General features: G+C 39.0%; 1 protein-coding gene across 1 annotated transcript in view; it reads right to left on the bottom strand.

Annotated features, from left to right (window-relative positions):
- MTMR7 (myotubularin related protein 7) overlaps positions 1 to 27,014 on the bottom strand; it is a 29,573-nt gene that overhangs the window by 862 nt on the left and 1,697 nt on the right. The window contains exons 3-12 of the mRNA XM_035567104.1: positions 23,775 to 23,932; positions 22,046 to 22,174; positions 18,524 to 18,658; positions 14,596 to 14,728; positions 9,606 to 9,715; positions 6,990 to 7,115; positions 6,185 to 6,234; positions 4,296 to 4,496; positions 2,399 to 2,539; positions 2 to 128 (exon numbers count right to left, since the gene is read on the bottom strand). Of these exons, the coding sequence (XP_035422997.1) occupies positions 2 to 128; positions 2,399 to 2,539; positions 4,296 to 4,496; positions 6,185 to 6,234; positions 6,990 to 7,115; positions 9,606 to 9,715; positions 14,596 to 14,728; positions 18,524 to 18,658; positions 22,046 to 22,174; positions 23,775 to 23,828 (1,206 nt within the window). The 5' untranslated portion in view covers positions 23,829 to 23,932. The remainder of the gene's footprint in view (position 1; positions 129 to 2,398; positions 2,540 to 4,295; positions 4,497 to 6,184; positions 6,235 to 6,989; positions 7,116 to 9,605; positions 9,716 to 14,595; positions 14,729 to 18,523; positions 18,659 to 22,045; positions 22,175 to 23,774; positions 23,933 to 27,014) is intronic.

The raw sequence follows: 27,014 nt of genomic DNA on the forward strand, positions 1-27,014 counted from the left end.
CCTCTCCTAAGACTTCCAGCTCTTCTTCCAGCTGCTGAGTCTCTTCCTTCACTGCCATCAGATAATCAGTAACTGACTGTCGAGGATGCAGTCCCTTTTCAAAGCGATTGTACATACCACTCCAGAACCTGGAATTGAGGGGAAGGTCAGCAGTTTTCTCATTTGGCAAGATGGTATCAGAAGACTTAAATACATGCATTTTTTCAGCCTTTTTTAGGTCCATCATTGGAGTGCATACATGTTCCATACATTCATTAACTATTTGGTAAGATTTATAATCATTTAAGTTGGAAAAGATCTCTAAGATCACCAACTCCAACTGTTAACCTAGCACTGCCAAGTCTACCACTAAACCGTGTCCCTAAGCACCATAGCTGTGGTTCATTATGGTTCATTTACAGCGGGTCCGTCCTGAAGATGCAAATCTGTGGACATGCGCAGCTTGAACCACCTCTCATACACAATAGAAAGAAACAGGAATGCTTTGGATCACATGGCTCTGGGTGGTTCACTGATTAGGGTTTTCAGCGATTCAGGACATTAACTATTAGAAGTGATATAGCTTATCAAAAGAACAGGTATCCTCTAAGACTAATACAAACTTTTGCTACAGTAGCTACAGTATTTTCTTGTTCTACACTGTATGTGCTTTAGAGCAAAGGTACCTACCTATACTGGAGCCATGGTTACAGACAGTTTTTCATAATCCTAGTTGTTAACCATTATTTAGCTTCCCACAAAGCCAATTTTGGAATTCTGTATGCTTATTTTTGTCTGGGGTAGGGGAGTGAGGGGCAGCTAATTAGCAATTTGCTTTTTTTTTCCCCCCCTGTAAAGAAGGCTTAAAAACGAAGGCTAAAAAACAATATAGTGTCCTGATCTCTTAAAATTTAAACTGAAATTTTAAACATGAGATGAATTTTTTTCTCTAAAATAATTATGGCATTTCAGTTGCTGCCTAAATATATGCTTACACATATCAAGTAAACAGAATGCTTAAGAAAACAAGCAAGCTGGAAAAGAAAGAAAAATAATTAAATAGGTTCCTTAGCTGGAGGTGTACTCAAGTGCTTTCCAGAACTTGGGACTTATGTGTTGTTCTAATGGAGAAGCCTCTGCTAGTGATACCAAGTTGCTGTACACTGGATTGCAGTTGATTTAAAATAGCAATCCATAGCAAAAGGAAAGGCAAACACCAGCCTATAGAAATTGCATGAAGCACACACTCTGGCTAGTTACCTTCCTGCTCTATGCAATTATGTGACAAACTCTTAGCTAAACACTTGAGTTGATTTTTCATCTTCAGGAGAAAAGGATTCAAACTGTAAGTCTGTAGCTTACTATAGCATTCTTCTTTCCTGTTTTCCACACAACACATGACCAGAACCTGACTTTGAGTATGTAAGTAGCTCACCAGACAGGTTAAGTAACTGAGAGACTTGCCTTCAGATGCACCTGTCCACCCAAGTAGCAATTATTCTACCCCAATACTATACCGTATACTATTTAAGTCATGTTCCCCCTTAAGTTTACAGTCTGATAGCTTGGAAATCTTTACACACCCAAGTAATTCAATTAAAATCAACTGGATTACTTTTCTAATGGAGTATTGGTATTTCTTTTACGAATCCCACTATGCCAAAGAATACAATTAATGGCTATTTTTAAACTGTTTTAACGTGGATATGGCCTGGAACAGTAGATGTGAGAAAATTCAGTTTCTGTCATCTAGGATACTTACTGACTTTTTAGCGGGTGCTTTTATTTGCAGTTAGAAAGCAAATTAATTGATTTTACTTTAGTCACAGTTTTCATGTATTTCTAATCAAGTTCTCCTTAAGTTTGTTAAAATTAATGGCACAATTAATTAGTCAAGTCAGAATGTCAATACCAACAATTCTAAACTCATTAGGTTTAGTTCAATTTTGAAAAGAAAAAAAAATTCATCGTGTATACTTTAAGGTATAACAACAACACGGAGAAAGTCTGCTTTTATTTTTACTGAACACTCAGGTTAGCAATTAAACTGTATCAAATTATCATTGTAAAATCTTGAATGGAAGAAGTGTAAGGAAATTTAAATTTAGAAAACATCGATGAGAACAGAACTGAAAGAGCCATTTCTCAGTGGAAGAAGTAAGTAACCATGAAATTAGGACACACCACTATCAATATAGCTCTAATCTTAAGCTTCTTTTCAGACTAATACTCTGCTGTGGACTGCTGCAGAGGTGTTGGCTGACTGTGAGCGTGCAAGGAATGAACTCATTGCATCTGAACCTGAATTCACTCTCTGTAAGTTCTATTATGGAGCAATAAATACATAAATACAAAGGCATTGTGTGCTTTTATGTACTAACATATCCTATGCTTCTCAGCGGCAAGTGATATTACCTACTTGTACAAGAAGTTGCATGGAGCCATCTGTGGGTACAGGGTCCCTTGGGTTTGGCTGTGGTTTGATCTGTAGAGAGGATTCAAGTAATCTGCTCGATTTTTCCACAAGTGAGCCCACAGTGAATATGTTCGTTCTTGGATTCTGAAAAATAGAGTCAAGTGTATAAACATCTCAAGCACCATTCAGGTATCGATAAAGCTTGGGTAAGACATTCTAGTGCTCTACTTGTTTACAATCAGCTTTATACTTCCTTAGCAGAATAAGATGTATCCCTTTGTTGGTCATTAACAGCAAAATCCAATCCGTTCCCCATAAAGCCAGAGCAGCTGGAGAGAGAATGTAGAGAGCTGGGTTCATTTTAGGTTTCCTCTGTAGAAGTCCTAGAACAGCCGCATGAACCTTCCCCCGCAGTATGCATGGAATGATGATGGACAGCTCGGTGCTTTCTTTCCTGCCCCACTGCTCTGCAACCCCTTCGTGGCCTTGGTGAAACTGGAGGCATTCATAACCCATGCTTGTTATGCGTGGTCAGTAAACTGGCAGAAGCCTGACACATATATGAACATTGCCTGGCTGCAGAAGCTGAGTAGTCACTTGTTCTCTCTACTCTGAGTTAAATTCACCCATGGGAAGGCTTGTAATTATGCAAGCTGGCAATGGCAGGTGCTGTATAAAATAATTGAGATTGTTAAAAAAAAACTGCTTTATATGACAGGATCTTGCTTCTGTGAGGTGAAGTGACTTTCAGCTTCTTTTTAAGACTCCAGTGATGGGTCACTTTTTTTCTGTGGATTATGTGGAGTGAGTCACAGCAGGTTCAGTGCTTGGCCAGGTTGTGTGTTCTTGGTCTGAATCACATAATCATACATCTGAATCATATAATGGTAGAGTCTGTGGTCACATGTAAACTGTGATGGACAGTAAGATGCTTTGGGATGGTTTGCCCTAGCAGTATCAGCTAAAATTTCTTTGTTAGCATGAGAATTTGGGGGTATTTGATCCCAAAGGTTTGAGAGATGGAGAGGATCACGCCCATAAAATTGGCTTTCAGACCTATTGCTGCACCAAAAGGATGCCCACACAAGTGAGCTGAGATTTCTCCTGCAGTTATAGCTTGGGATATGATTAAGCTATATCAAATGCTCTGCATTTGAGCAGTGAAAGGATCCAAACAGCAGCAGCAAGCAATGACTGCCGCTTCCCTCGCAATACTATTGCTGTCATGATCATGATGCATGAGAAAAGCAGGGGGTACCATGATGTAACGTAGGAGCCAGGGCCCCATGCAGCAGATAACGAACATCAGCTCTGCCATGAGTGATAATGTTGGCTCTGTTTGGAACTGAGGACAGATAGATTAATGCGTAATTGCTTAGGAGCTAAACAGCAGAAGGACAGTTTGGTAACTCAGTCCTCAGGAGGAGTACCAGACTAAAAGGCTGTTCATAAGTGAGTATCCCAGAGGACAGGACTAGAGTGGTGGCTGGGAAGAACATGAGATCCAAAGACAGGTTAGAACACAGAAGAGCAGCGACTGTTAAACTGAGAACTTAATTTTCATTAATATCATCATCTTTTTTTTAGAGCTTGCCTCATATGTTGTTAATACTGCAATAAGGCTAGGGCCACGTGGCTAAAGGTCTAATGCTCTCATCAGTTCTCACTAATCCCTGTCATGCACACAGTGGATTATACTCACAGCAGAGCCGCGTTGCAGAGGATCAACATTTTTGGTATTAATCTGTGTCACCAGAAGATGACAGCCAGGAATGCTACACTGCACCTTGTGCCTTATGGAAGCACGTACACCTGGGCTGGGAAACACTGGAGTCTTGAACACAGTAACACACCCACAGACCCCACCATAAATATGCTTCTAAAGAAAAGGCTTTCATACTTCAGCTCTCGTCTCTCCTTCTGGCTGTTACACAGGAAATTACCAAACTGGCAAGAATAGATATGGTGCTGTATGTGGATCAGGAATCTCTCATTGAATTCAAAGGCACAAGGAAATTGTTCCATTAACTGCCAGACACATTCGATGAACTGGTCAATAACAGGGGATATCTCTTTTGGATCTCCATCTAAATTGCCATACCTAAAACAGGACAAGATACATTCAGTTATAACCTGAAATCCGCTAGGAAAACTGGATTGATGAATCCTGAATTAATGAAAACAAAGCCCTCACACTTTCAGCGCACAAACTATATTCATTTCTAAAATCTCAACCACCAGTGTGTTTTTACTTACAAAAATGATGCAAGGCTCATGGAGTAGAAGGAAAGCAGAATTTATCAAATAGAAACAGAAGCCCCTTATGGGTGTCTTGTTGCTTCACATCTACTAACAGCTGGCTGCTACATAGCCACGTTTTAATGCTATTAATACACAGTTATGCCACAGTAACAGAAGTCATCATAAGAATGACTGCAGTGACTTTAGCAAGCTATCCTAGACAGTCTGTCAACGTCAGACCATTGCCAAACCCAGAAGACTGAGCAGGAGAGGAACAGAACAACTTTGGCAGAAAACAGTTTAAAGCTGCCCTCTCTTGGTGACATTTTTAGAAAGTAGGAAATTTTTACAGCTACTTTATCTGTAAAGTGAACATGAAACTTTCTATCTATAAAACTGTCTGTTGGAACCACTTGCTGTAGGGTACGTTGAAGAACAGGAACCTGAAAATACAGAACACACAGAAATAAAAAATATTTTATAAGTCTACCTAATAGGAAGAAGCATTTTCAATTAATTATTCTGCTTGTCTATTGTCGTAAAGCTTGGGAAAAATGGAAAGTGGAAAAATGGAGAGTGGAAATCTATCAACATCTAAAATCAAAGCCTTCACTTCTACTGTTACTATGCATCAAAGCGAGCATAACAGTATTGTACTGGAAATCAGAGTACAGCCATCGGTGATTACATTTCATTGTATCTGTCACCTGATAATAATAGACATCTGGCAGCATTATTTTTTAATGTGGTAATTCCTGCTGGAATTTCACAAGTGCTGTGGCGCTTATACTGAAAAGTTGTTTTTTTGTGTGTGCGCTTTTCTTAAAGAACATAAATTTATATCCGAATCAAGCAATATCATGTAGTTAAGCTCCAATACAAAAATTACGCTTTATATTTTTACAGAAACTAAAGGAAAAGAAAGAAAATAAAGAAAATATGGATATTTATCCATGTTTATACATAAACTCTTCGGACATTTTCATTATGTTATAGCCTTTACATTATGGATGCACAAAATAACTTGTCCAGATAGATGACTTTCTGCTGTTCCTTTACCTGATGTTTCTGAACAAATGCTATTGTTTTCATTGGAACAAAGCATAATAAGAAAAGTATATTTTAGATAATAGGTAACTCAAAGACATGCCTAAATGTAAGTACTATCCTGGAAGATGTACACTCTCCTGAACAGGAACTTAAGTGGGAAGTCTTGGCACTACTGAAAGATCTGCTGGATTCCAAAGGGGATTTTCAAGCCACATACTATTTTTTTCTCACATGCATCATAGCAATTGCAAGACCAGCACTCAGTATTCTTCGTAGCAATCTTGTAGTCAATGTACAATAAAAGACAGATACAAAAATATTTCACTTTGATTTTTCCAGGCAGCTAAGTTATACAGAGGGGAAAAATGGATGTGGTGATATCCTGAGGGTGTGTTCTGTTGATATGCTTTGAAAGACAACAAGTCAAGTAAAATTGGAATGGCAGTGGATACTGACTACATAAAATATATAGAGAGAAAAACTTCAGCACAGCCTTACCTGTGGTTAAATTTGTGACCAAAGGAAATCCAATCTTTTTCAATTAAAACCTAAAATGAGAATATTGCGTTCAGTGTAGTAGAGCAGAGCTGACATATTGAAGCAGGCAGAACAAGCAGTATTGGAATCCCAGGTATTTTTTAGAATAAGCAGAAAAGTGATGAGCAAGATATGATGTAAGCAAGCAGTATCGGAATCCCAGAAAAATTTTAGAGCAAGCAGGAAAATGATGAGCATTGAGCACCACTGCCAACTCAGAAGAAAGTAGCGTTTTTGATTAATGCAAGTAGGATGCCAGTATTTCAACATAAATTAGGTTGCTTCATCATTTTCTAAACCAGAACCTAACGATGTTTCAAACCTCATCTTAATGTGTGCCCATTAACTTGATAGGCATTCCTAGATGCCTCACTAGTGCTGGTGTGCTTGGTAAAGCATCAGATCTTCCAACATGCTTGCTCATTGCAATCTAGTGTCTGGGGATCACGCACTTCTGACACTCATAACTTCACTTATTCCTGAAAATAAACACAAACTCATGCTTGCACCAAAAAGCCCCTTGGGCCGCAAGAAAGTTTCTTGGTTGAGGTTATGAAAAAAAACAGATGGGTACCCAACTGCTCCACACCTTTGATAGCATTTCATAAAGAAATGGGGAGACTAACTTGGACGGATAAAAACCTTTATACTTAAGGAGAAAAAAAAATTAGGGAAAGTTGATTTTCCATCAGAAAAAAGATACTCAACATTCTCTAAAATGATGCCATAATATTTTCATTTACTATGTGAAAGAGAACCTGCTTACCATGAATCCCTTCATAGTTCTGTAATATGGGTCCAACAGAAGGCTTGCTACAGAGCAAACCTGGGCTGTTCTATCCCAGCCATCAGAGCAGTGAACAAGCACACTCACACCTTCCTCAGCCACAGCCTAAGAATACAGAAAAAGTCAGAGATTTCACGAGCAGCAGAAAGGCAATAGTAAGAGAGGAAAAGTGAGACAGCGCAGTATGGAGGGCATTCATTTGAGAACTGGGAAAACTTTGGGTTTGTTTAGCTTTGTTTTTAATTCTGCCACAGATTTCCTGAATGATGTTGAGCATTATTCCTCTCATTTGGAAGGTCTTAATCGCATCCCATCCCATGCAATACAGTGTTTGCAGCATCACCTCTTTCTGCGCCAGTATCGGAGGACGAGGGATCCATTTCAACAGTTTTTTGTGCCAAAGGAGCAGTGAATCCTTTCCCACATGCCAAGCAGCTTTCTAACTGCCAAGTTGTTAGCTATTCTGGTTTTGAGTTACTTTCACCTCCTCTTCATGAAGCTGTTCTGCATAGAATAGCTAAGTATGCTTTTGGGCCATGGGGAGACAGAAGAGAGAACTAACCCTTTGACCTTATCCAGAAAGGAAGAGATCTGAATTTCAGCACCTGTTTTTTGTGAACACCAGTGAGACACAAACATTGGATCTGGGGACTTGAAGGAGCATACTACAAAATCTCATTTGTAATTTGTGATAGGCATCCCTCCCTGTCCTTTAGATGCACTAAGAGGATAGATACATTGAGAAAAAAAATGGGGGTACTTAGCTATTATGGAACTTGCAGATAAATACATTTCCAAAATATACCAGCAAATTCACCTAGAAGACAGCTTCACCGATTCTCAGTTCCAAAAGCCTACTGTGTACAAGAGGATCCAGACCACACAGAGCAATTAAAATACATCAACTGGCAAGAGGGGACAACTGTCTAAAGCCAGCTCAGCTACTGCTAATGCTCTCACTCACATACCAGCAACAGAACAGCCATATTTCCATATGGCTCTTAATTTCCCTTCCTGCTGGCAATATCAATAATGGTAATGTCTGCCTCCAGTGCCAGGCTAGCATGGATATTATTACACCATACTGCATTAAAGACATGATTGTAAAGATTTCTGATGAAGCCTGTGGTAGTAGTGAACATCCATATCTAATAAGCAAGATTGTACAAATACTTTTAAAGTGAATAACTGAGGAGAGAGGATCCCATTTTAACCATAATCCAGGAGAAACACACAAAGAAGGGATTTGTACGATGCTCTCCAAAGTCTCGTGTTGCATTATTTTTGGAACTTGAGGGTTATTTTAAATTCTAAGGATTTTGGCCTTTGCCATTTCTAAAGAGAACTATGTTTAGAAAAGAAAGAAATAAAATAGGTTAGGAAAGACACTGCTTAGATAAATAAACATTTAGGTTAAATTTGGGCTTAAAAGGAAACAAGGAATAATAATAAAATATCTATGTTTATCTCAAGAGACAAGTAAATTCTACCAAAATAGAACCCATACGGGCAGAAGACCAAAAACTGAGAACTGGGAACTGTGCAAATAAGAACAGGTCAAAATGCAAGCCTGAGTAAGCACGAGGCTGGCAAGCATATGGACAAAGGATATACTTTTTGGACATTAAACACTAGCCACTGGGAAAAAATTGGCAAAAGCTAATGTAAATGACTTGATTTCTATAAGCTAAAGAAGCTAGTAGGGCTGGGAGAAATAACACAGGCAATCTTGCAGCTGGCATTCAGGTAAGAAGCTACAACTGCTGAGCAGGAAGAAGCAAAGCAAGAGAAACAGGCAGTTACTTAGGAGGCAGATCCATGAAGTTTATCCATATAGTCATATATAGCACGTCTTGTAAATAAAATGGCCTGTAAAAAATTGTAATAATAATCTTAAAAATAAGAACTGAACCAGAAAGAGACAGAGCACAAGTAAGGGGGTGATAAAATTAAAATTACTGTTAGTAGATGAGAAATGTTTACACTACTTGAGGTGGGATTGGGAGAAATAATTTCTTACCAAAGCCAACACCTTTTTTTTTTTCCTGAAGCAGTTACCAAGTACGTAAGAGTAGAACCTGCTAGAGAATTTGGTCATCATAATGGACAGGCACTGGATTAGGAGGTTAATTTAGGTGTTTCCTAAATAACTCAGAGGATAGTGCTAACATTCCTACAGTACAACTACCATGTGAAGTAGTAGTCCTAGAACAGAAATCGTCAGCAAAGAAAATGTCCTGGAAACAGTGGAGGAGGCAAGGTAAATAGGGAAAGGAGGAGCAACAACCACTGCTGGGGCAGTAAAGGAAGGGCATTGAAATACATGGCATAACAAGATACAGGAAAGTAGAGGCCATAATATATTTGAGATCTTCAGTACAAATTAACACAAACTCTTTTTACCCTATTAGCAAAATGTTCATGTCATAGCACCTAAAACCTTTCTCTCCTCATATGCGAGGCATCACAAGACACACTAGTTTCAGATACAACATCACTGAAGATAACAAAAGTTACCCAAGTAACTTGGGTTACTTGTTCCTCACTTTCTGTATCTGGTTAGTTCAAGTTTTGTTTTTATTTTACACACCTTACCTTTGCAATAAAAATGCCAGCATCCATAATGGCTTTGATATGCTTCAGCCAACCTGAATTTTCAAGGCCCCACAGAAAGTCACTCATTGAAGGTGATTTCAGCTCACAAACTGCAAAATAAGCTACATCTTAAATGCATGGTAAATACAGGAAGCCCGATGCAATCAGTTTACCAAATACATCCTGTGCGGCACAGATCTTCCCCAGTTGTGTTGCGAGTGAAGTTTTCAAACCCTTTAGAGAGGGGGGCTTCTATCTATTATTGAGGTCTTGGAATCAGAAAATGGACAAATTTCTGCCTTTGGACAGGCAGAAAACCACTAAATGCCATAGCCTCCTATTCACAACCATATTTGCTGGTGAAGCTGGATTTGGTGAGCGCTATAAGGGCGGCCCCACCAAATCCAGATGTTAGCATCACCACACATAATGGTGTTTTGGATAAAACAATTCACTCAACAGTTCCCTGTCCCTGAATGAAACCTTATTTAAAATTTCAGATGTAGCCAAAACACATCACCTGATAGTGAGGAAAAGTCATAGCTCACCAAGGAAAACATTTTTGCTGAAAACTTTGCTATCTTAACACCATGTTTGAAGCACAAAATCTCCCAGCTTTCACAACATTAAATTTCTATCCTACTGTACCCAAGTGCTTTTTTTTTTTTTTTAATATTACAGAGCTTTCGATATCATAAGAAAAATAGTCAATCAGAATCTAAACCAGATATCTCATTCCAGCAAGAAATACCTAGCAATATTTGGTGTAATCTCTTTTCAAGAGTGAGACGCTAAATTCACCACATAAATAGATTACATTCTTATTCTGATCCATGTTCAATTATACTGTCTTTTAAGGAAAAAAGGTATTAATCTGTGAAATTCATTTAAGGAATATAGTGAAAACATCATGTTTTTCATTGAGTTCGTGTATGACCTGTGAATTAATAATGTCTTAGTAGGTCTCTTTTCCTCTGCACATCTTCTAAAAGACTCAGCTCATATTTTGAGCCATTATGACTGGTGGCAAAACTTCCCTTTCTTTCAACATGACCAGAGTTTAATTTTACAAGCCAAATTCAGAGTTTTTACCATGTCTGAGTGAATCTGACTGTCTTCACTCTTTTTAATTCAGAGGCAAAATTCTGACTCCTTTTAATTCAGAGGCAAAACAGCCTAATGTGTCCATGTGAAATCCAGTAATCTTTGTACGCAGGTCTCTTCCAGATGGTTATTTTAAAAGTCTTTTTGAAGGATATTTATAAAAATGCATAGATAGCAGCACTGAAAGCAAACATCTTTTCACATGACTAATGCTCCTGTGCAGATGGAAGCATGACCAATTAGTAGCTGGATTCTGGCTGAGGCTGCTGTCTCTGTTTACAAAAGTCCAAGGTAAAGCTGAAATAGTGCTTTGCTCATTCCCACCACCAAATTGGAATCAATATTTACCTACCACTTCTCTGAGCAAAGTTCAGACTGTCCTAAATTAAAGGCACACACCATATATTTCAAATGATTTTGGCCACCAACCTGGACCTCAGTACTGAGTTCAGTTATGAATTCAGCTTATCCTGAGGGAAAAGGACATTTCTGTCGCGGCAGGGAAAAAAAAAATGATACCAGCACACAAAAAAAATCTTGCTACCTTCTTTCCTTCAGGAGAGAGAAAAAAAATAAATTAAAAAGAAAAAAAATTGATACCAAAATCTGGGAGAAATAAGACCTCCTGCACACACGCCGTGGGAAAGAGAGCATAGGCTGGGCACAGGAAAATCAAGAGCCCATGCCAGAGTTCATGGAAATCCAGATGTGCTTCCTTCCCCTGGAGGGTAGGAAGAAATAGGGCACGTGGTGGAAACTGCCTCTTCCATCAGCAGAAGTACCAGAAGGGGATGCAACTGATGCTCAGTTTCCCTCTTTCTGGCAGCAGGGTCCTAGGGAGAGGAAGGAGAAGGGCTGTGGGCCAACCCCTCAAGCTCTCTTTCTGGCTGATCTGTCACTGCAGTCCAAGGATCAGAGGGCTGCTCTGATCAACAACCAGTGCTCCTGGTATGAGGGGAGGAGAAGCTCATGTTTGCTGTTTAAATACAGACAGAGAGCATGTGGGGTTGCCATCTCAGCGCACAACAAACAGGGGTCAAGCTCAGTTGTCCCCTGGAAGCCTGACAGGGCTCCCCCGCTTCGCAAATACCAAACAACAGGCTCAGCACCTGAATCTTTCCTGAGAAAACATTTTGTACCACATCTTCTTCTAATATTAAAAATTATTTCAAGGAAGTTGTGTCCAGGATCAAAATTGGCACAAGTTTCTTCATATACACCTCTCTTAAAAAATAACAATAATAAAATTCAATATTATACAAAATGATATGAGGCAGCAGAGGCAATGATAAAACTTGTTTGTTTGTTTTTCTGGAATGAAATTTCAGCACCTCAAAGTACATTTTTCTTCCAGAGTAAAGCGAAATCTCAACTTTTTTTGCATATTCTTAAAAAAATCTCATTATCCTACAAATTTAGTATTTAAATTATTGATAATCTGTATTAAATTTTAATATAAATTTATAATGCTCTTATATTATGCTAAAATAAATATACAAGAGTAAATACATGTTAAAGTTAATTAAATAAAACTGTTAGAATTAAAGTTATTAACATTTCAAAGCTGATTTTTTTTTTTACTAATCAAATTCTTGGCAATAAGTATAAACTAATTGCTTCGGCTTTTTTCTAAAGAAATGTAATTGAAATCAACATATTCCTAATATAAGTGCATTTTCAGTTCAGATTTCTTCAGTGTTTGAAATTATTTAAAATTGTATGTTGACAACAAACTGCAGTCTTTCATGTGACCTTCACTTCTGCTTAATTCCAGTAAATGGAATAAAATTACCTTTGCTGCACTCCTGCACCAAATCAGACTCATCTCACAACATACCACGATCAGTAGGCACATTTGGGGATGTTGGCAGTGTAATGTGATATTTACATTAGAGATTTACTCAGCTATATTCAAATACTTGATGAAAACGTAAATCCATATCAAGTGGATATTGTCGTTGTCTTTGGCAGCCTTTTTGATTCTGGTTCCCCAGTAATAACATTTTAAAGGACACAAGAAAAATAAGATGAAGGAACACTTCTACAAATGGAAAAAGAGAAAAACTGTATGGCTTTTTACTTGAAAAAAAGCCCTCGTGCACCTCAAGCCTTAAGATTCAATGAAAGCCTCAAGTATTTGAAACCTTACTTCTTTAATTTCTAATCTTATCTGTCAGGTCTCTAAATGAGATTTCAACACAAAATATAAAATCTATGAAAAAACACAGACAGATGCAACTTATGGCTCATTTAAGAACAGATGCTAAAAAGTTATGCCCCCAAGCAGCATGAAGTGCTAAATGTATCAGAAATTGTTACCTATCAGTTTGTGCCATGGGCCCAGCTCATGAACTTCTGGCTCTAAAATAATACACAACACTACCCCGTGCAGCCAGGCTGGTTGTTTACTACTTTAACCTTGCTAGGCTCAAGCTGAACAAACAAAGGGAGAGGTTTGTTCACGAGGCCTCTCTTCCAGCCAAACAAGGTTTTGTCATTTACTAAAACCCCTTCTAGTCTCCCTTCTGAGACCCTTAGGCAAGGAACTAAGCAAGAATACACCACGGAGGGAGTGATGTACTAAAAATAAAACGAGTTGCCTAGCAGTTATTGATTTAACCTAAGATCCTGTGTGGGGCTGAGCACACATGCATCTGTAGTGGGCAGAGCAATGACTACAGAGCCTTCCTTCTTCACTTGGACAAGGTTACTGAGCAGGGATCACAGAAGACTACGCAGACTGCCTTGGAATCACGTGTGGCCGAAGAGGACATGGTAAGGTACGTTCCTGTGGTACCAGAAGGCACATTTCAGCCTGGAGAAGAGAAGGCCCCCGGGACACCTTAAACGGGTGCTTATGTACTTAAACGGGTCTTATGAAAAGGATGGAGACGGACTCTTTACTTGGGTAGATAATGATAGGACAAGGGGGAATGGTCTTAAACTAAAAGAGGATAGATTTAGATTAGACACTAGGAAGTAATTCTTCACTGTAAGAGTAGTGAGGCACTAGAACAGGTTGCCCTGAGAAGCTGTGGATGCCCCATCCCCAGAGGGGATCCGCCGATTCAAGACCAAGGCCTGTTCAGGATCAAGCTGATTCAGGAGGGAAGAGAATTTAGAAGTCTTTTGTTGATGATATACATGAAATAAATACTGAGACTGCGTGGGATGGAGTGAGCACTTACTATTTGCCTGTTAAAAATCAACAAAACAACTGTGGGTCAAGGATGGCTTTTTATCCTTACCCTTTTCCCAGGAGGCCTCTAAACTGTAATGTATTCCAAACACTAAAACTATAAACCAGAACAATGTGCTGGTTTATACACCGCTAGGTATTTATAAAGTGATTATTACTAATTTACAGGGGATTATGAAGGTGTTGAATGGTTACACCCACTGACTGGGAGTTTCACAAACAGACCTGATGTGATGTGCCATGAACAAATTTCTGTTAAAATTTAAAGTCCCAAATACATGAGTTCCTTACTGACCAAATACAAAACTAATGCCATATGTTTTCTGAGATTTTTTTTTGAACCTTCTGTCTTTCCCACCATCATCTTAGTCAGATATAAGCAACTGTTTACATTCTACCATCAAATTGTAAACCACAAGGAAAGAGTAGTAGCAGTAAGGTGTATTGAAGTCAAATGAGGTTTGTCATTATAGTAAACAATACTTGGATTTCAGTCATGGAACAAGATTTTCACACAATTAGGAAAACATTCCTAATTGCAGTGATGATCCATGGTACAAGTCCATTAGACAGCAGGCAACTACATGCTGTACACCAGACAAAATTTTATTTTGGTACTGATTTCAAAGAAGTTGTTCTGATTTGTGCCAAAACTTCTCCTTAGCTTTCAATAAAGAAGAGTAATACCTTCAAGCATTTTCTGCAGACTATTTCTCATGACGTGGATGTTCTCAATGCCTATGAATTGAAACTTGATGTTGGAGTAGTTGTCTTCATTCTCATATCCCTTCCCTGCTGCTCGGTTTGCCATTGCATTGAGCTCAAAAAAAAAAATAAAATAGGAAAACTGGATGAAAACAAGTAGCGCAGATTCTTTTCAAAACAAAGCTCATGGTCTACTGCAATAAATCAGAGTGATTTAAGTCAGGCATAAATTGGAAGCATTTACCATGATGTCGACACAACTAGTTAGGCAATGGGAATCCATTTACAGTATATTGCAGTCTCCTGGGTCACTAAGGCTCCGATCTCTATTTCACACACATTGAGTATTAATCAAACGCACACACACAGAATACCCCACAGCTTATGTAGGGCTCTTCTGCAAGAGCACAAAGGTTTAATTTTGCTTTTAAAAGGCCATTTTGATTTTATTTGTGGTCAGCGTTATGTTTACTAGCAGAATATACCCAGAAGGTGGCAGTGTCTTATCTGCCATAACACTGTTCCATGGCATATGGAGCATATATTTCCCAGAAATACATTTTATTGCTCAAATCACCCAAAAGTTCATACAGCTTAGTTCTCTTAAGCTTGAAATAGTGAAGAGTCAGAGTAGTTTTCCCAAGTTTAGAGTGTCTTGGCTCCAGTTGTATAAGTCCACAAAATATCTGAATTGACAAAATTACCACAAACATCTTCATCTACAATGCAGCACTATCAAGTATTTTGCTGTGCTTCAGCAAAAAAATACATTGAAATGGAAGCTGGAGTTTTATCTTTGAATATGCTGCTTGCTTGCTAGCCTGGGAAAGTCACTAAATGCTTCTTTAGTTCAGTTTTCCCATGTGTAAAATTAAGTGTTTTTTTATGTTTATTTCCCCCTTTTTGAGATTCTTGGGGGAAAAGAAAGCTATCTGCCAAGCCCCTTATGCCAAATTCAGATCTCCACACACACACAAAAAATAGAGCTGATTGAAGTTAAGTACTTTTACTTTATTAACCTGTATATATTTATTAATATTTATTATTTCCCATACTTTTTTCATTTCTTAATCCAAATGGTCAGCATTACAGGAATTCCATGCCTCTAAGCACAACTAACAAGTTCTGCTCAGGAAAGATCTCTGATTTAAAGTAACAACGCACATTGCACATCCATACTGAAGGACACTAACAAAGCTTTTCAAGACACCTTGTGAGGTATCAGTTGACAAAAAAAAAAAAAAAAGAGAGGGGTCTTCATTGCAAAGAGAGATTATGTTCTGAAAAAATCAAAATGAAGTATCTCAAGTATTGTCTAGGGGACAAAGGACTAGGTAGGTAACTCCTTTTCCAGTTTATTTCAATATTAAAATATTATTTTATTATTGAAAGTTGTTGATTTGCTGCTTCTCTGGTTGCTTTTGAAGTTCAAAATAGTATACTTCAGTACTCAGCTAATGGTGTCATGGGAAGAATGTGTCTCTTCCTGATCTCCACCCCAAACACACACACTCCCGCTATTCAATTTTAATTTGGAACTGAATGCAGGCCATTAAGGAGGATTGCCTGCTGCCAGCTTATCTCCAACTAAGATGAACAGGTCTAGCGTTATGTTGTAAGTCAAAACTGGTTCACATGCCCCATATCTGACCTCTTAACTTTCAAAGTGCTAAAAACTAAACCCTTTTTATGAACTTTAATTTAATTTTAGATGCATAAGTAAACAGGTGAGACCGCTTTTCAACTGTTTTATTCTAATTCAGAAAGGTGAAGATAGGGTTTTTCTCCCATCTTCACGTTTTCTAACACATCCATTCCCTTGAGAAGAACTTAGCAATAGGAATGCATAGTTGCATTTGTGGAGGACCATTAGGAATTGAAACATTGCATGACTTTCATGATAAAACAGAAGAAACTATACTCTAAAACAGGAAACTAGACCAAAAAAAAAAAAAAGGAAGAAAGGAAAGAAGAAAAAAGGGAACTAGTCTACCAATGAGCACTCTGCTGATCTTTGACAGTCAAGGAACAATAAAAAAATTACTGCCTGTGAACAGCATGTCCTCTAAGGACAGAGCCCTCAGTGTGACTTGCTAGAAAGATTTAAATCATCTGTCAACTCCTAATCTTTCTCTTTTGAAGTAGACCTCAGTGTTCTTATATCAGCAACATGAAGCCGTCCCTCCTGACAATGGCATATAGCTTCAGAAAAAAGATCTGTATGTATGTCTGAATCACCAGAAAGCCCAGAAGCCCTAAATGAAACACACCTTGCCCTTAACTGACCTAATCCTCAGCACTGCAAATGTTATAAACGGTCTCCGCATCAGAGCAATTTCATCACAGAAATCCTTCATTAAAATAAATAAATCAATCAATCAATCAATCAGAGACAGCTCTCTTTAAAAGTAAATAAATATAAGGTTAAATTTGCAAGGCTTTCTGACACTCATTTATTTTAAATATTATCAGTTGCCAAATTTTGCAGCTGCCACAATATTTACTAACAACTTTTCCACATCACCTACCCAAATTCCATCTGTTGCTCCTAAAGCAGTTGTTAATTTCTAAATTGTGCCTGCCCCAGTTTAATCTCAGCAAACAGGAGGATAAAACCTTTAAAGGGAACAGACCTCACTTGCCAGATTTCCTGGCACCTTCTTTAGTGTGGAAGGTAACAAAGTCCTCGCTTTTTAAAAAGAGTAGTAGAACTAATGTGTTTCACTCATAAACTTTTATTAACATCTTCTGTAAACACACAGAGGAAGAAGAAAATGAAGAAAGGCAGTAGCCAAAGTAAAAGCTCTGTGCTTGGTCACCCTGGTCTATTTAAATGAAGTGGAAACAAAGCTTTCCTCCACAGCCAAATCTTTTGTTTTGAACATTAGCAATCACAACGAAGGACGGTGTACAAGAAGCACTTGGGAATGCTGGATTCAAGGATCTGTCAATATTCATCATCTTCACAAGGAACTAGTCCTGGTGAGAAAAGAGGCAGGTAGCTCTTTAGCTTAGCAGAGCAATGGAGGACCTTGCAGCAGACTTGATAACTTACCTGTGCGTTTGTTCAGGTCTCCCAGAGAAATGCCATGAGCAGCTTGCACTGGGATCTACCACTGCCTACGTGCTCCAGGGTTATATATGCATGAGGAGCTACACAGCTGTAACAAGGCTGCATTTGGCACCTGGGATCACAGAAGCTTTGGTAAAACAGCCCAGTGCAAACAGAGATGAGTGGGAATCTAGGTATCCAGATTTCTTTCCATCAGAACTCTTTTTCCAGAGAAGTTCAGTGAAAACCAAAGTGTTTTCACCTGCTGACTGGCTCTTGAAGAAGTCAGCACTGCTGGAAATACAGAGTTTCTTGTAATTTCCAGCCAATTTTACTCTCTTCACTTAAAGTTGAGGCTTTTTTCACTGCTCACAGGAGGTGTCTCACCAAAGCCATTTACTGGAAAAATTTTCAGGATTGGAGCTTATTCTCCCACTTATAGGAGTGATCTTGCATGGTAAGTTTTATTATAAGCAGGTAGAGGTTTGCAAGACTACAAATAACTGTAAATACAATTTTATAACAGGAATAACACTAGCCTCATCAGTATTACTGTTAGCTCCTGCATGTGTCGAAACTAGCCTTTTATCGCATAATCTTACAGTTACTATTCCAAGTTATTATTTATTTTTCTGTATCTTAACATGTTGCTGAGAACAAAAAAAGAGAAAGACTCAGTGTAAAGAATAAAACTCTCAGAGTGAGAAAAACATGGGCAAGATTCCTAGTTAAGATATCCCTGATAAATCCTGATTTACCTGTGGAGTTACACAGGTGCAACAGAAAGCAGAAGTACAGCCAGTCATTTATTCAGCCCAGATTCAGTCTTTTTATGGGCAAGAAAGGCAATATACTTACTTTGGGTCGAGTGTCAACAACATATAGGAAATCACTTCCTGGGTTTGCTTTTCTGATGGCCTGGAGCATCTGTTCATCCTCAAGACATCGAGCACTAAAGCCAGATAAAGGCTGGCTGCTCCTACATATGGAGGCCTGCAGGAAAAGAAATAAAAAATTAATTAGTATAGTTATTAAGCAGAAATGATTTAGCATCCAGAAGCATTTACAAAAGCAGCTTATTAGATGTTCACCATAGGTGTACAGTTGCATGGAAATGGTAAAGTGAACTGCATGTTACTAAACAAATTATTTTTAGAAAGACAAGGGAATATTATGGCAATAATACCCCAATGCCCTGGTCTAATCTTGAATCCAACTTTTAGAGCTATTTTAAATATAGACTTTTCCCTTGTGGGGAATATCTCCTGAAAGGTGGTCTCTAGAGAACGCTGAGTACAGCACTGCAATCACAAGAGCACTGATGTAGCGTAAGGAATGGATCCCTCTGCACGGTCACTCACGCTTCGGTTATGATACTAGTTACACACAACTTACACCAATACATGCTTTACTAAACAGCCTGAGACACCACGAGTCCAGGAAGCAAAAATGCATACTGTGCAGCCAGATCAGTGATGCTGCTGTATTTTTAGCACTGCCTCTGGAGAAAGCCCTCACTACATAGGAAGTGGGTCAGGCAGCCTAGCTCCTGGAGGACATTTATTAGCCAGAGCTGTTGAAGAAGTCAAAGGAGTTTCTCCCTAAACCCATTAGGAACAGGCTACTCAATGAAACTCGGAAAGAAGGAACTGGATGTGGAACAGGGAGCTTTTATTTCCCAGTCACTGCTAGGCAGGGAGCAGCTAGGTTTGTAGGAGGCACAGGGCTAATGCATGCACTTTCTAAGCACTGAACGTAAGCATGAAGAGAATCTGTACTCTGAAGGTCGTGACCCACACAGACTGCCCTACAGATTATTTATTACTGTGAGAGGGAACATGCCTGTTTTCAGCCAAGTCTTTGAACTATCAGGGGTTAGTAAAATGGGTATCTTTAATATATAAACCCCGAATCGTGTGAGAGCCTGTTCAGACACGAAATGTTTTTTGCAACCAGATTATTAGTCATTGAATTTTGCCTGCTGATCAGTGCACTTCCCAGTGATTTAATATACGCTAACACCTCTTTTTCATGAAGCAAAAGATACTCATGAATATGTTCACAACCTATTATTTTAATAGAAGGAAGACATTTCTCTCTCAACCATGGTGTACTATACTTGAGGTAGATATGGACATCAAGACTAAGGCTAAAGTTAGGGTTGTGGATTAAGGTTAAGATTGAGGAAAATAGGGGCTGGAGCTCATTACTTTATAGCACTCTGGGGGCTCAAGGGCTAAGATATGTGCTGCCACCACAAGGAGAGAGCAGCTTGTCTGTCAAGTTAAGCTTGAGGTTAAGATCATGTTTAGCCTCAGCTTATGAAACAGCTGCACTGACAGCAGTGCAAAACTAGAAAGATAAATTGATCTAGATACCCATTAGGTGCCAAGCAGGAATCATTATACGCTATCTCCATGAACAGCTTGCCTCCAGCTGACTCAGGCCAAATGCTTATGATGAGCCCATATGTCTATAACATTTCTTGGGATGTGGGGGGGGGGCAAGAGATCAGGTCACTTTGTATTGCACAGGCTGAACAAATAGTTCCAGGGTTTGATCTTAGCATAGCCACAATGATCCTGTGAGACACAGTAGTGTCGCAACATCATTTGAACTTGCGCGTACCAAATTACTACAGGACAGTAGTGGTTATGAAAGACTTAATGAGTGGCAGCCATCCCCCTGCCAGCAGCAGACCTCTTCCCAGCCTGCTGTTACTCTAGTTGTTCAATGACTACCTTCACCAATCTTACCCCACGTCTTTTCCTAGCCCTTTGAACCTTGCAGGGTCCAGGAGTGAACACAGTACTTCAGACCCTGGTGGTCTGAAAGTGAACCTTCGCCTTAACCTGAACACCAGCTGAAATGGGGAAAACATCTAGGCCGAAACTGGGGAATGCACCCAAACTGGACCGCTATATATTGCAATCCAGCTGACCCCCAAGACCTGTTCTTGTCCTGAGATTTGAAAATGTCCAAGTGTTTTGAATCCTAAATGCCTGTATTTGGACTTAGTTGATTATGCAAAGTGATTCATTTTGAAAAATTTGGCCTTAGTTAAATATTAAATACAATATACAATTTATACATAGACTGTATTTACTATTTAAACCTTTATTTCCTCCTATTTTGTAGTCAAACCCATAGATCTTTACTGAAGCAGAATTCTGCTGAAATAAGGGGGTAAAGAACGAGTCAAAAATGATGTCTCATTCCCTTCTGAAGCTTAAACCTAGGATAAGGACCACAGCAAGGAAAAGATTTCTGTGGAGACTGTAGCTTATCGTTCTTGCTTATGACAGCCTATGGAAATAGTTCCCATCCTGTGTGGGAGACTCCAAAGATGCCCTGTAATCCCACACTAGCTCTGTCCTTGGGAAGTCCTGGTCATCTCCCAGAACTACCAGGGAAGACCTCTTGATGCAGTTGCCAGTCTGGGACTGAAACAGAAGGAGCTATTAGACACACAGATCTTCTGTGAGTACCAGGGGGACACCATCCCCCTAACTGGTAATGACAGCTGAGCTAAGCCAGTTCCTAGAGGCCCAGAACACAAATGTAAAAACACTCAGTCCATGGGATCCTTCAGTCCACCCATCTCCTTTACATCAGCTGCCAAACCCAGGTGTGCCAATAGTCTAGGTGCAAGATTTTTTCCACATGGTTACAGACAGGTGAGGCAGCTCCTCACTCAGCCCTGAGAACATCTAGCACAGGGATTAGGTGGCACTCTTCTCTTCTGCGAAAGACAAGGACAAGGAAAGCCTCTTCAGCAAAGCCACAACACATCATACACACATAACACGTGTGCTCAGCCAAAATCTGGTAGCTCTTTCAGCCATCCTCACTAGGTCGAGTTGCAGATTTTTTTCTTGAGAGGCTACGCCCAATTTTCCAATGGTTTCAAGTATAGTTTTTCTCCTCCTCATCTTGTTCTCAGGCCGTGGCTACCACGTCCTAAATTCCTCTGTTCTCCTCCAGTCATCCCCCAATCACCTGCTACTGGCCTTTGCTCTTCTGCCACCCATGTTTCGGGCTGCATCTCATCTGGTCTCCCCAGGCCCCTCTGACTTCTTGTACCTTGTCTTGATACCTTGTGATACAGGGGTTGCAATAAATTTTTTTCATGTTAGCTTGATGACGAAGCTGAGTTTAAATAACTGCATTAAATGCCTGTGAGTGATCTAACCATAATTCCCGTATGTGCCTGCTGACAATATGTAAAAACCACACTAGCCAGACTACACCAACAATCTTTTAATCTTTTTTTTTTTTTTTTTAAACAAACACTGATTCTTCTTGTAGAAGTTTGCTAGAAGAATTACAAAGTCAAGGACAAAATAAGTAAACACATCAAAGCTACAAATTCACACTTACATTGTTATCCTTGCAGTAGTAGGAAAGAGCTGGGAAACGCCTTCGGCTCCGGAATTTAGAGCTCCCCACTATGATGTGTGCAGTTGCAGACTTTGGTACGTACACTTCTGTAGGATAGGAGTCACAGACCTGCAAAAGGAAACTGCTTATTTGGTCTACAGAATACAACTAACATTAGCCAGCTCCACTGCGAAAACAACATAGCAAGGAACTCTGTTCTCAAGCAATAGAGAGGCATAGTACAGCTGCTATACGCATCACCTATATTTCTCAAAACAGTCTTCCAAAATTGGGATGTGTTAATTCTATCTTGCAGACAACAAAGCCAGAGTAGAAAACTAAAAGGACTGTATTTCCAAGTGTTAATTTATGCCATGTTGAGAACATATATTCAAATCAGAAAAGAACCAGCATTATGTACAGCATAGTTGTATTTACAACTGCTGCTTCCTCCAGAGCAGAATTTGGAAGTAAGGGTAGGAATGGTTGAAGTTCCCAAACATCTCTCTGTTATAATGGGGATTGTAGAGCCAAATTTTCTGGCAAATCTGGGGAAAATAACAAAAAACATAAGGACTTGGCGAAAAGGAATTCATCTGTATGAAATGAGGATACTAAAAGGCTAGCTACCCTGCCAATGTCTTCCTTCTCAAAGGAACACAATGACCGGGCAACAAACAAATAAAAAACTAGAGGTTCTTCTGGAGACAAATAGGAACAGAAATGGGATCCCTGCCTAACTTTCTTTTCCTGATATCGTGTGTGGCATTCTGGCTGGGGCCAAAAGGATGTTCACTATCTCCCTGGGACTTGCTGAGGTGAATAAAGAAGTTAGGATGCCCAACAAGAATTCAGTTTCTGAGACTGCTAGAGATGTAGATGCTAGAGAAGATGCAAGTAATGAAGGAGAAGGAAAAGGAAGGGCTTGTGGTTAAAGATGCTGTGGTGAATCGGGCTCTATGCATGATCCCATTTTTCCTACGCTTTATCTTAAGAGAGGTCAAATATTTTTTCTGCTTGTTTTAACAAAAAGAAAACAAACCCTGACAGCACACTCAGTCTTCTCTGAGAACTTCACAGGCCTTCCTTAACATGGATACGATCCAGCAACAAAGCCAATGGAGGGCATGGACAAATTTCTTTCAGATCATATTTTGGTTGTTATTTCTCACAATTAATTAACGTTCTGGGGACTTCAGCTGTACAAGAGTGAACTAGGCAGGACAGTATGTGGCTAGGAAGAGATATAACCTCTCAGACAACTCTGGAAAACTCTAACAGTCAATCACAGAGGCTTCAAAAGGACTGTGAGAATAGCCAGTGAGGAAAAACTGTTGCTAAATTTGCTGTTACAAGTATTTTTTTCTTAAAATGTCTGTGTAGTAATTTTACGTAACAGTACATGTCAGGAAAATTCTCATTTAGACACTTAACATTAGGCATGATTTACTTAATTTAGGTATGATTTACCGGCAGCCAAGCACTAAGGTTTAAAACTTACTCTTGCCAAATTTCTGCCCTTCGGCTTCCAATATATTAAATGAAGACACATCCTTTATCCTGCTATTTTCCTTTCAGTGTGAAAGAGGAGAAGGGCTGCACCTTCCTACAAGTGCGTACAGGACTGGGCACACAGGAATTCTGCATCTAAGCACTAGGGTAGCCCACAGTCGGACTGCTGGTCCATGCACTTCATGGGCTCCATGACATAAAAATCACAACAACTCACGCCATAGTCTCTGTTAACGTCACTAATCTGCCAGTAATCGTTCGGAATACCCATCCGGTTATATTCTTCATTGAGGTCCACAAGCTTCCAGCCTTGTTCTCGTTCTTCTTTATCTAATTTTGGATTGAATGAGAAACAATACAGCTCTTCATATTTCACTGAAACAAACAAACAAACAGAACAGTAAGACATCTAATTTCTGATCCTGAAGTCACTCTTCAAAAACAAAACTTGGCACTGTCTTTTTTTGTAGTTTCTCTTTTAAAAATAGCATAAATTGCTACTCCAAATCCTACAGCCTGGCTTATAACTATTGTCAAGCATACTGTGATATTTTTGTTATTTGCATAAGTTATAATATATGCGCCTTATTAGCAATGCTATTTGAAATATTCTGTTCTAAATAATTAAAATTAAAGGAATTAATTAATCTTAATTAAAATTAAGATTAAAATTCTCCCTCAGCACAAAAACAAAAAAAAAAAAACACAACAGAGATGGTAAGTTTTTATCTGACGAAAATTGAAGTTAGTGACAGAATCAGTATTAGGCCTGCAAAACAATTTGCAAGTCAGAGGTAGCTTATAGATCCCTTTACTAACATAACATCTGTTTTGTGCAAAATAGCATGTGTTCCATCAATCATTTCATCATGACCATAAACTCATTTAAGTAGCTACGCCACTTGTCACCCTCAGTCAAGTACCATATAGTAAACTTTGCTTGTACTGGAGTTTTATTTATTTATTTATTAGGAATGTCTGTATTATCTGTATTTATACTAAAGAGTGTCTTAATTGTGGTAGCTTATGGCAGTCAGACACCATTGGCGTTAAATGCCACCTGTAACTGTTACGAAAAACTAGTCCACATATAGCTTGAAACAAAAGTTCTTGCTGCTGAAGATAGTGTTATCACATGAGGGCATGTTTTATCCTGTTGCTCGAAGTTCCTTACAACTTTCTGCAAATAGGTTTTTAACTTTGAAATTGAAATAAAGTAAATCACAAGTTGAATCCTCGCTGGTGTCATAGTTCCCCGTGGATACAGGTTTTTTATGATACAATTTTAACAAGATCAGTAAATTTAACTACCAGACTTTCTTTTCTAATAATATCTGCCTATATTAATACACTAAGCAGAGTCTTAGTATACCACAGTAAGGAACTCATGGATATAAAAATAATAATATCAATAACAATAACAACTACACAATTAATAATGATAAGGCTTCTACTTTTTTTTTCCATAGGTAGTCTTTATTTTTATTTTAATTATCACTGAATCACAGAATGGCCGAGGTTGGAAGGGACCTCCGAAGATCATCCAGTCCAACCCCCCTGCCGAGCAGGATCACCTAGAGCACACTGCACAGGATGGCATCCAGGTGGGTTTTGAATATCTCCAGAGAAGGAGACTGCACAACCTCTCTGGGCAATTATGTCTTTTAAAAGTGTAACTTAAGTTATATTTTGCACTTTTTAATTAAATGGATTGTATATACACACATGAAAAATAAGAACAAACATAAAGAAAGAAAACTTCATGTTAATTCTGTCAGGAAAGTACTGAAAGACAAGGTCATGAGAGAAGAGAAAGGAGAAAGAAAATAACGATTTGCACATGGTTCGATACTTCAAACTCTTCCTGTATTCTCTGACCTCAAATTTCTGTCATGGCACAGATTAGGAAGACAGTGTGGTCTTTTTCTCATCTGCTAACAAAGTTTCATCATTATCCATAAAATCCAATCTGAGCTCATTTCAATAAAGTGCTTTAAGAAGAAATCTAAGCTCTTGCTTTTACTGTTCGGTTGTCAGAAGCACCTGGAAATTCTTTCCAAGTGGACCTGCTTTCAGGCATAGTGGGAAGCCTTTAAAAATCCACCTGTTACAAAATATCCAGGTTATTTATGACTGAAGTCTCACTCAACATTACAACTATTACAACATGATGGTATCTATAGGTGACGACAAAGTTTAAGTATTAATAATCAGTGTCTTAAAGCTCACTTATCAACTCTTCTCCAGCACTTCCAGGACCTTCCACACTTATTTTGTCATAAATGTCTGCAATCCTGTAATAACTGTTACAGTCTGCTTGTTTCACAAAATGTCTTAACTAAGCAAAAAAAGGATGGATTCAGCTGACGGCATGATATTAAAATGCTATTAACTGCTGGGAAGAATAAAATCAAACACAAATTTCTCCTTCTCAGACAACATGGAAGAGATTAAGCCAGTTCACAAGAAGGCTTCACTCAGGTTCAGCTGTGCTGGAATCAATTAAAAGATCAGGCAGAGAAGGGAAAACAGAGCTTAAACAAGTCAATTTTTCTCCTCATGGAGTAAAGTGTACTTTATGATGCTGGGTAACTGTGTAACCTAAAGAAGTGAAGCTTCTTGCCCTGACGAAAAAGGACAGAGCAGAGTACCATCAGGATACATTTGGGTCAACTTTCAGTTAGAGCCTTCTAAATTTTAAGTAAGCAAGATTTTATCCTGCCTAACTTGAAGATTGGATACTTTGCTGGAGAAGGAAAGCCACTGTGCAGCTGAACTCTGCCAAAAGCAAATTCTGCTGTGCTAATACTGCGCCTTCTTTGTTCAAATGTCTTTGCCCACTGTGGTCTGGCACTGAGCATGTGTCCATGCTCCTCAGCCACTCTTCTCTTGGGCAGTCTGTATGTCTGTCCGTACCGAAGTGTCCGTCTTGGTGCACAGCAATAGGCACACATCCTCCTGGCTCCAAGGAGATAGTGTTACAGAACTGCTTTCCTTACAGCACGCATGAGCACATACTTGTGGTGAAGGCCCGTGGAATTAATCCAGATCTACATCAGCAGAAGCACAGACTAAATTTGTCTCATTGTTTCTGAATTTCTCCAATTGCTTTCATCTTGCATCACCTAGCATATCAAGTTACATCTGCTGCACTTGCATATTACTACTACTACTACTACCCTAATTATAGAAGGCACTTTACAAAGATCAGTTACTGTGCTGGCTGACTGTGCAATTTTTCCCCTCTACACACTAGATAAAACTGGTGTTGTCCTAGCAAGATATAAATTAAAGCCAATGCTGTCACTTTTTGTACAGACTGTGGCAAACATTTCTTTGCTTACTGTTAAAATAAAACTATAGGACAGAGGTGGGTGTTGTCTTTATGCAGTTATTATTTTAAACAAACAACCCAGAGGCCTTGTGAGTTGGCTCCTGACATGGGGGATCAGATGCT

This window comes from Cygnus atratus, chromosome 4 (assembly GCF_013377495.2).
Source record: "Cygnus atratus isolate AKBS03 ecotype Queensland, Australia chromosome 4, CAtr_DNAZoo_HiC_assembly, whole genome shotgun sequence".
NCBI lineage: Eukaryota > Metazoa > Chordata > Aves > Anseriformes > Anatidae > Cygnus > Cygnus atratus.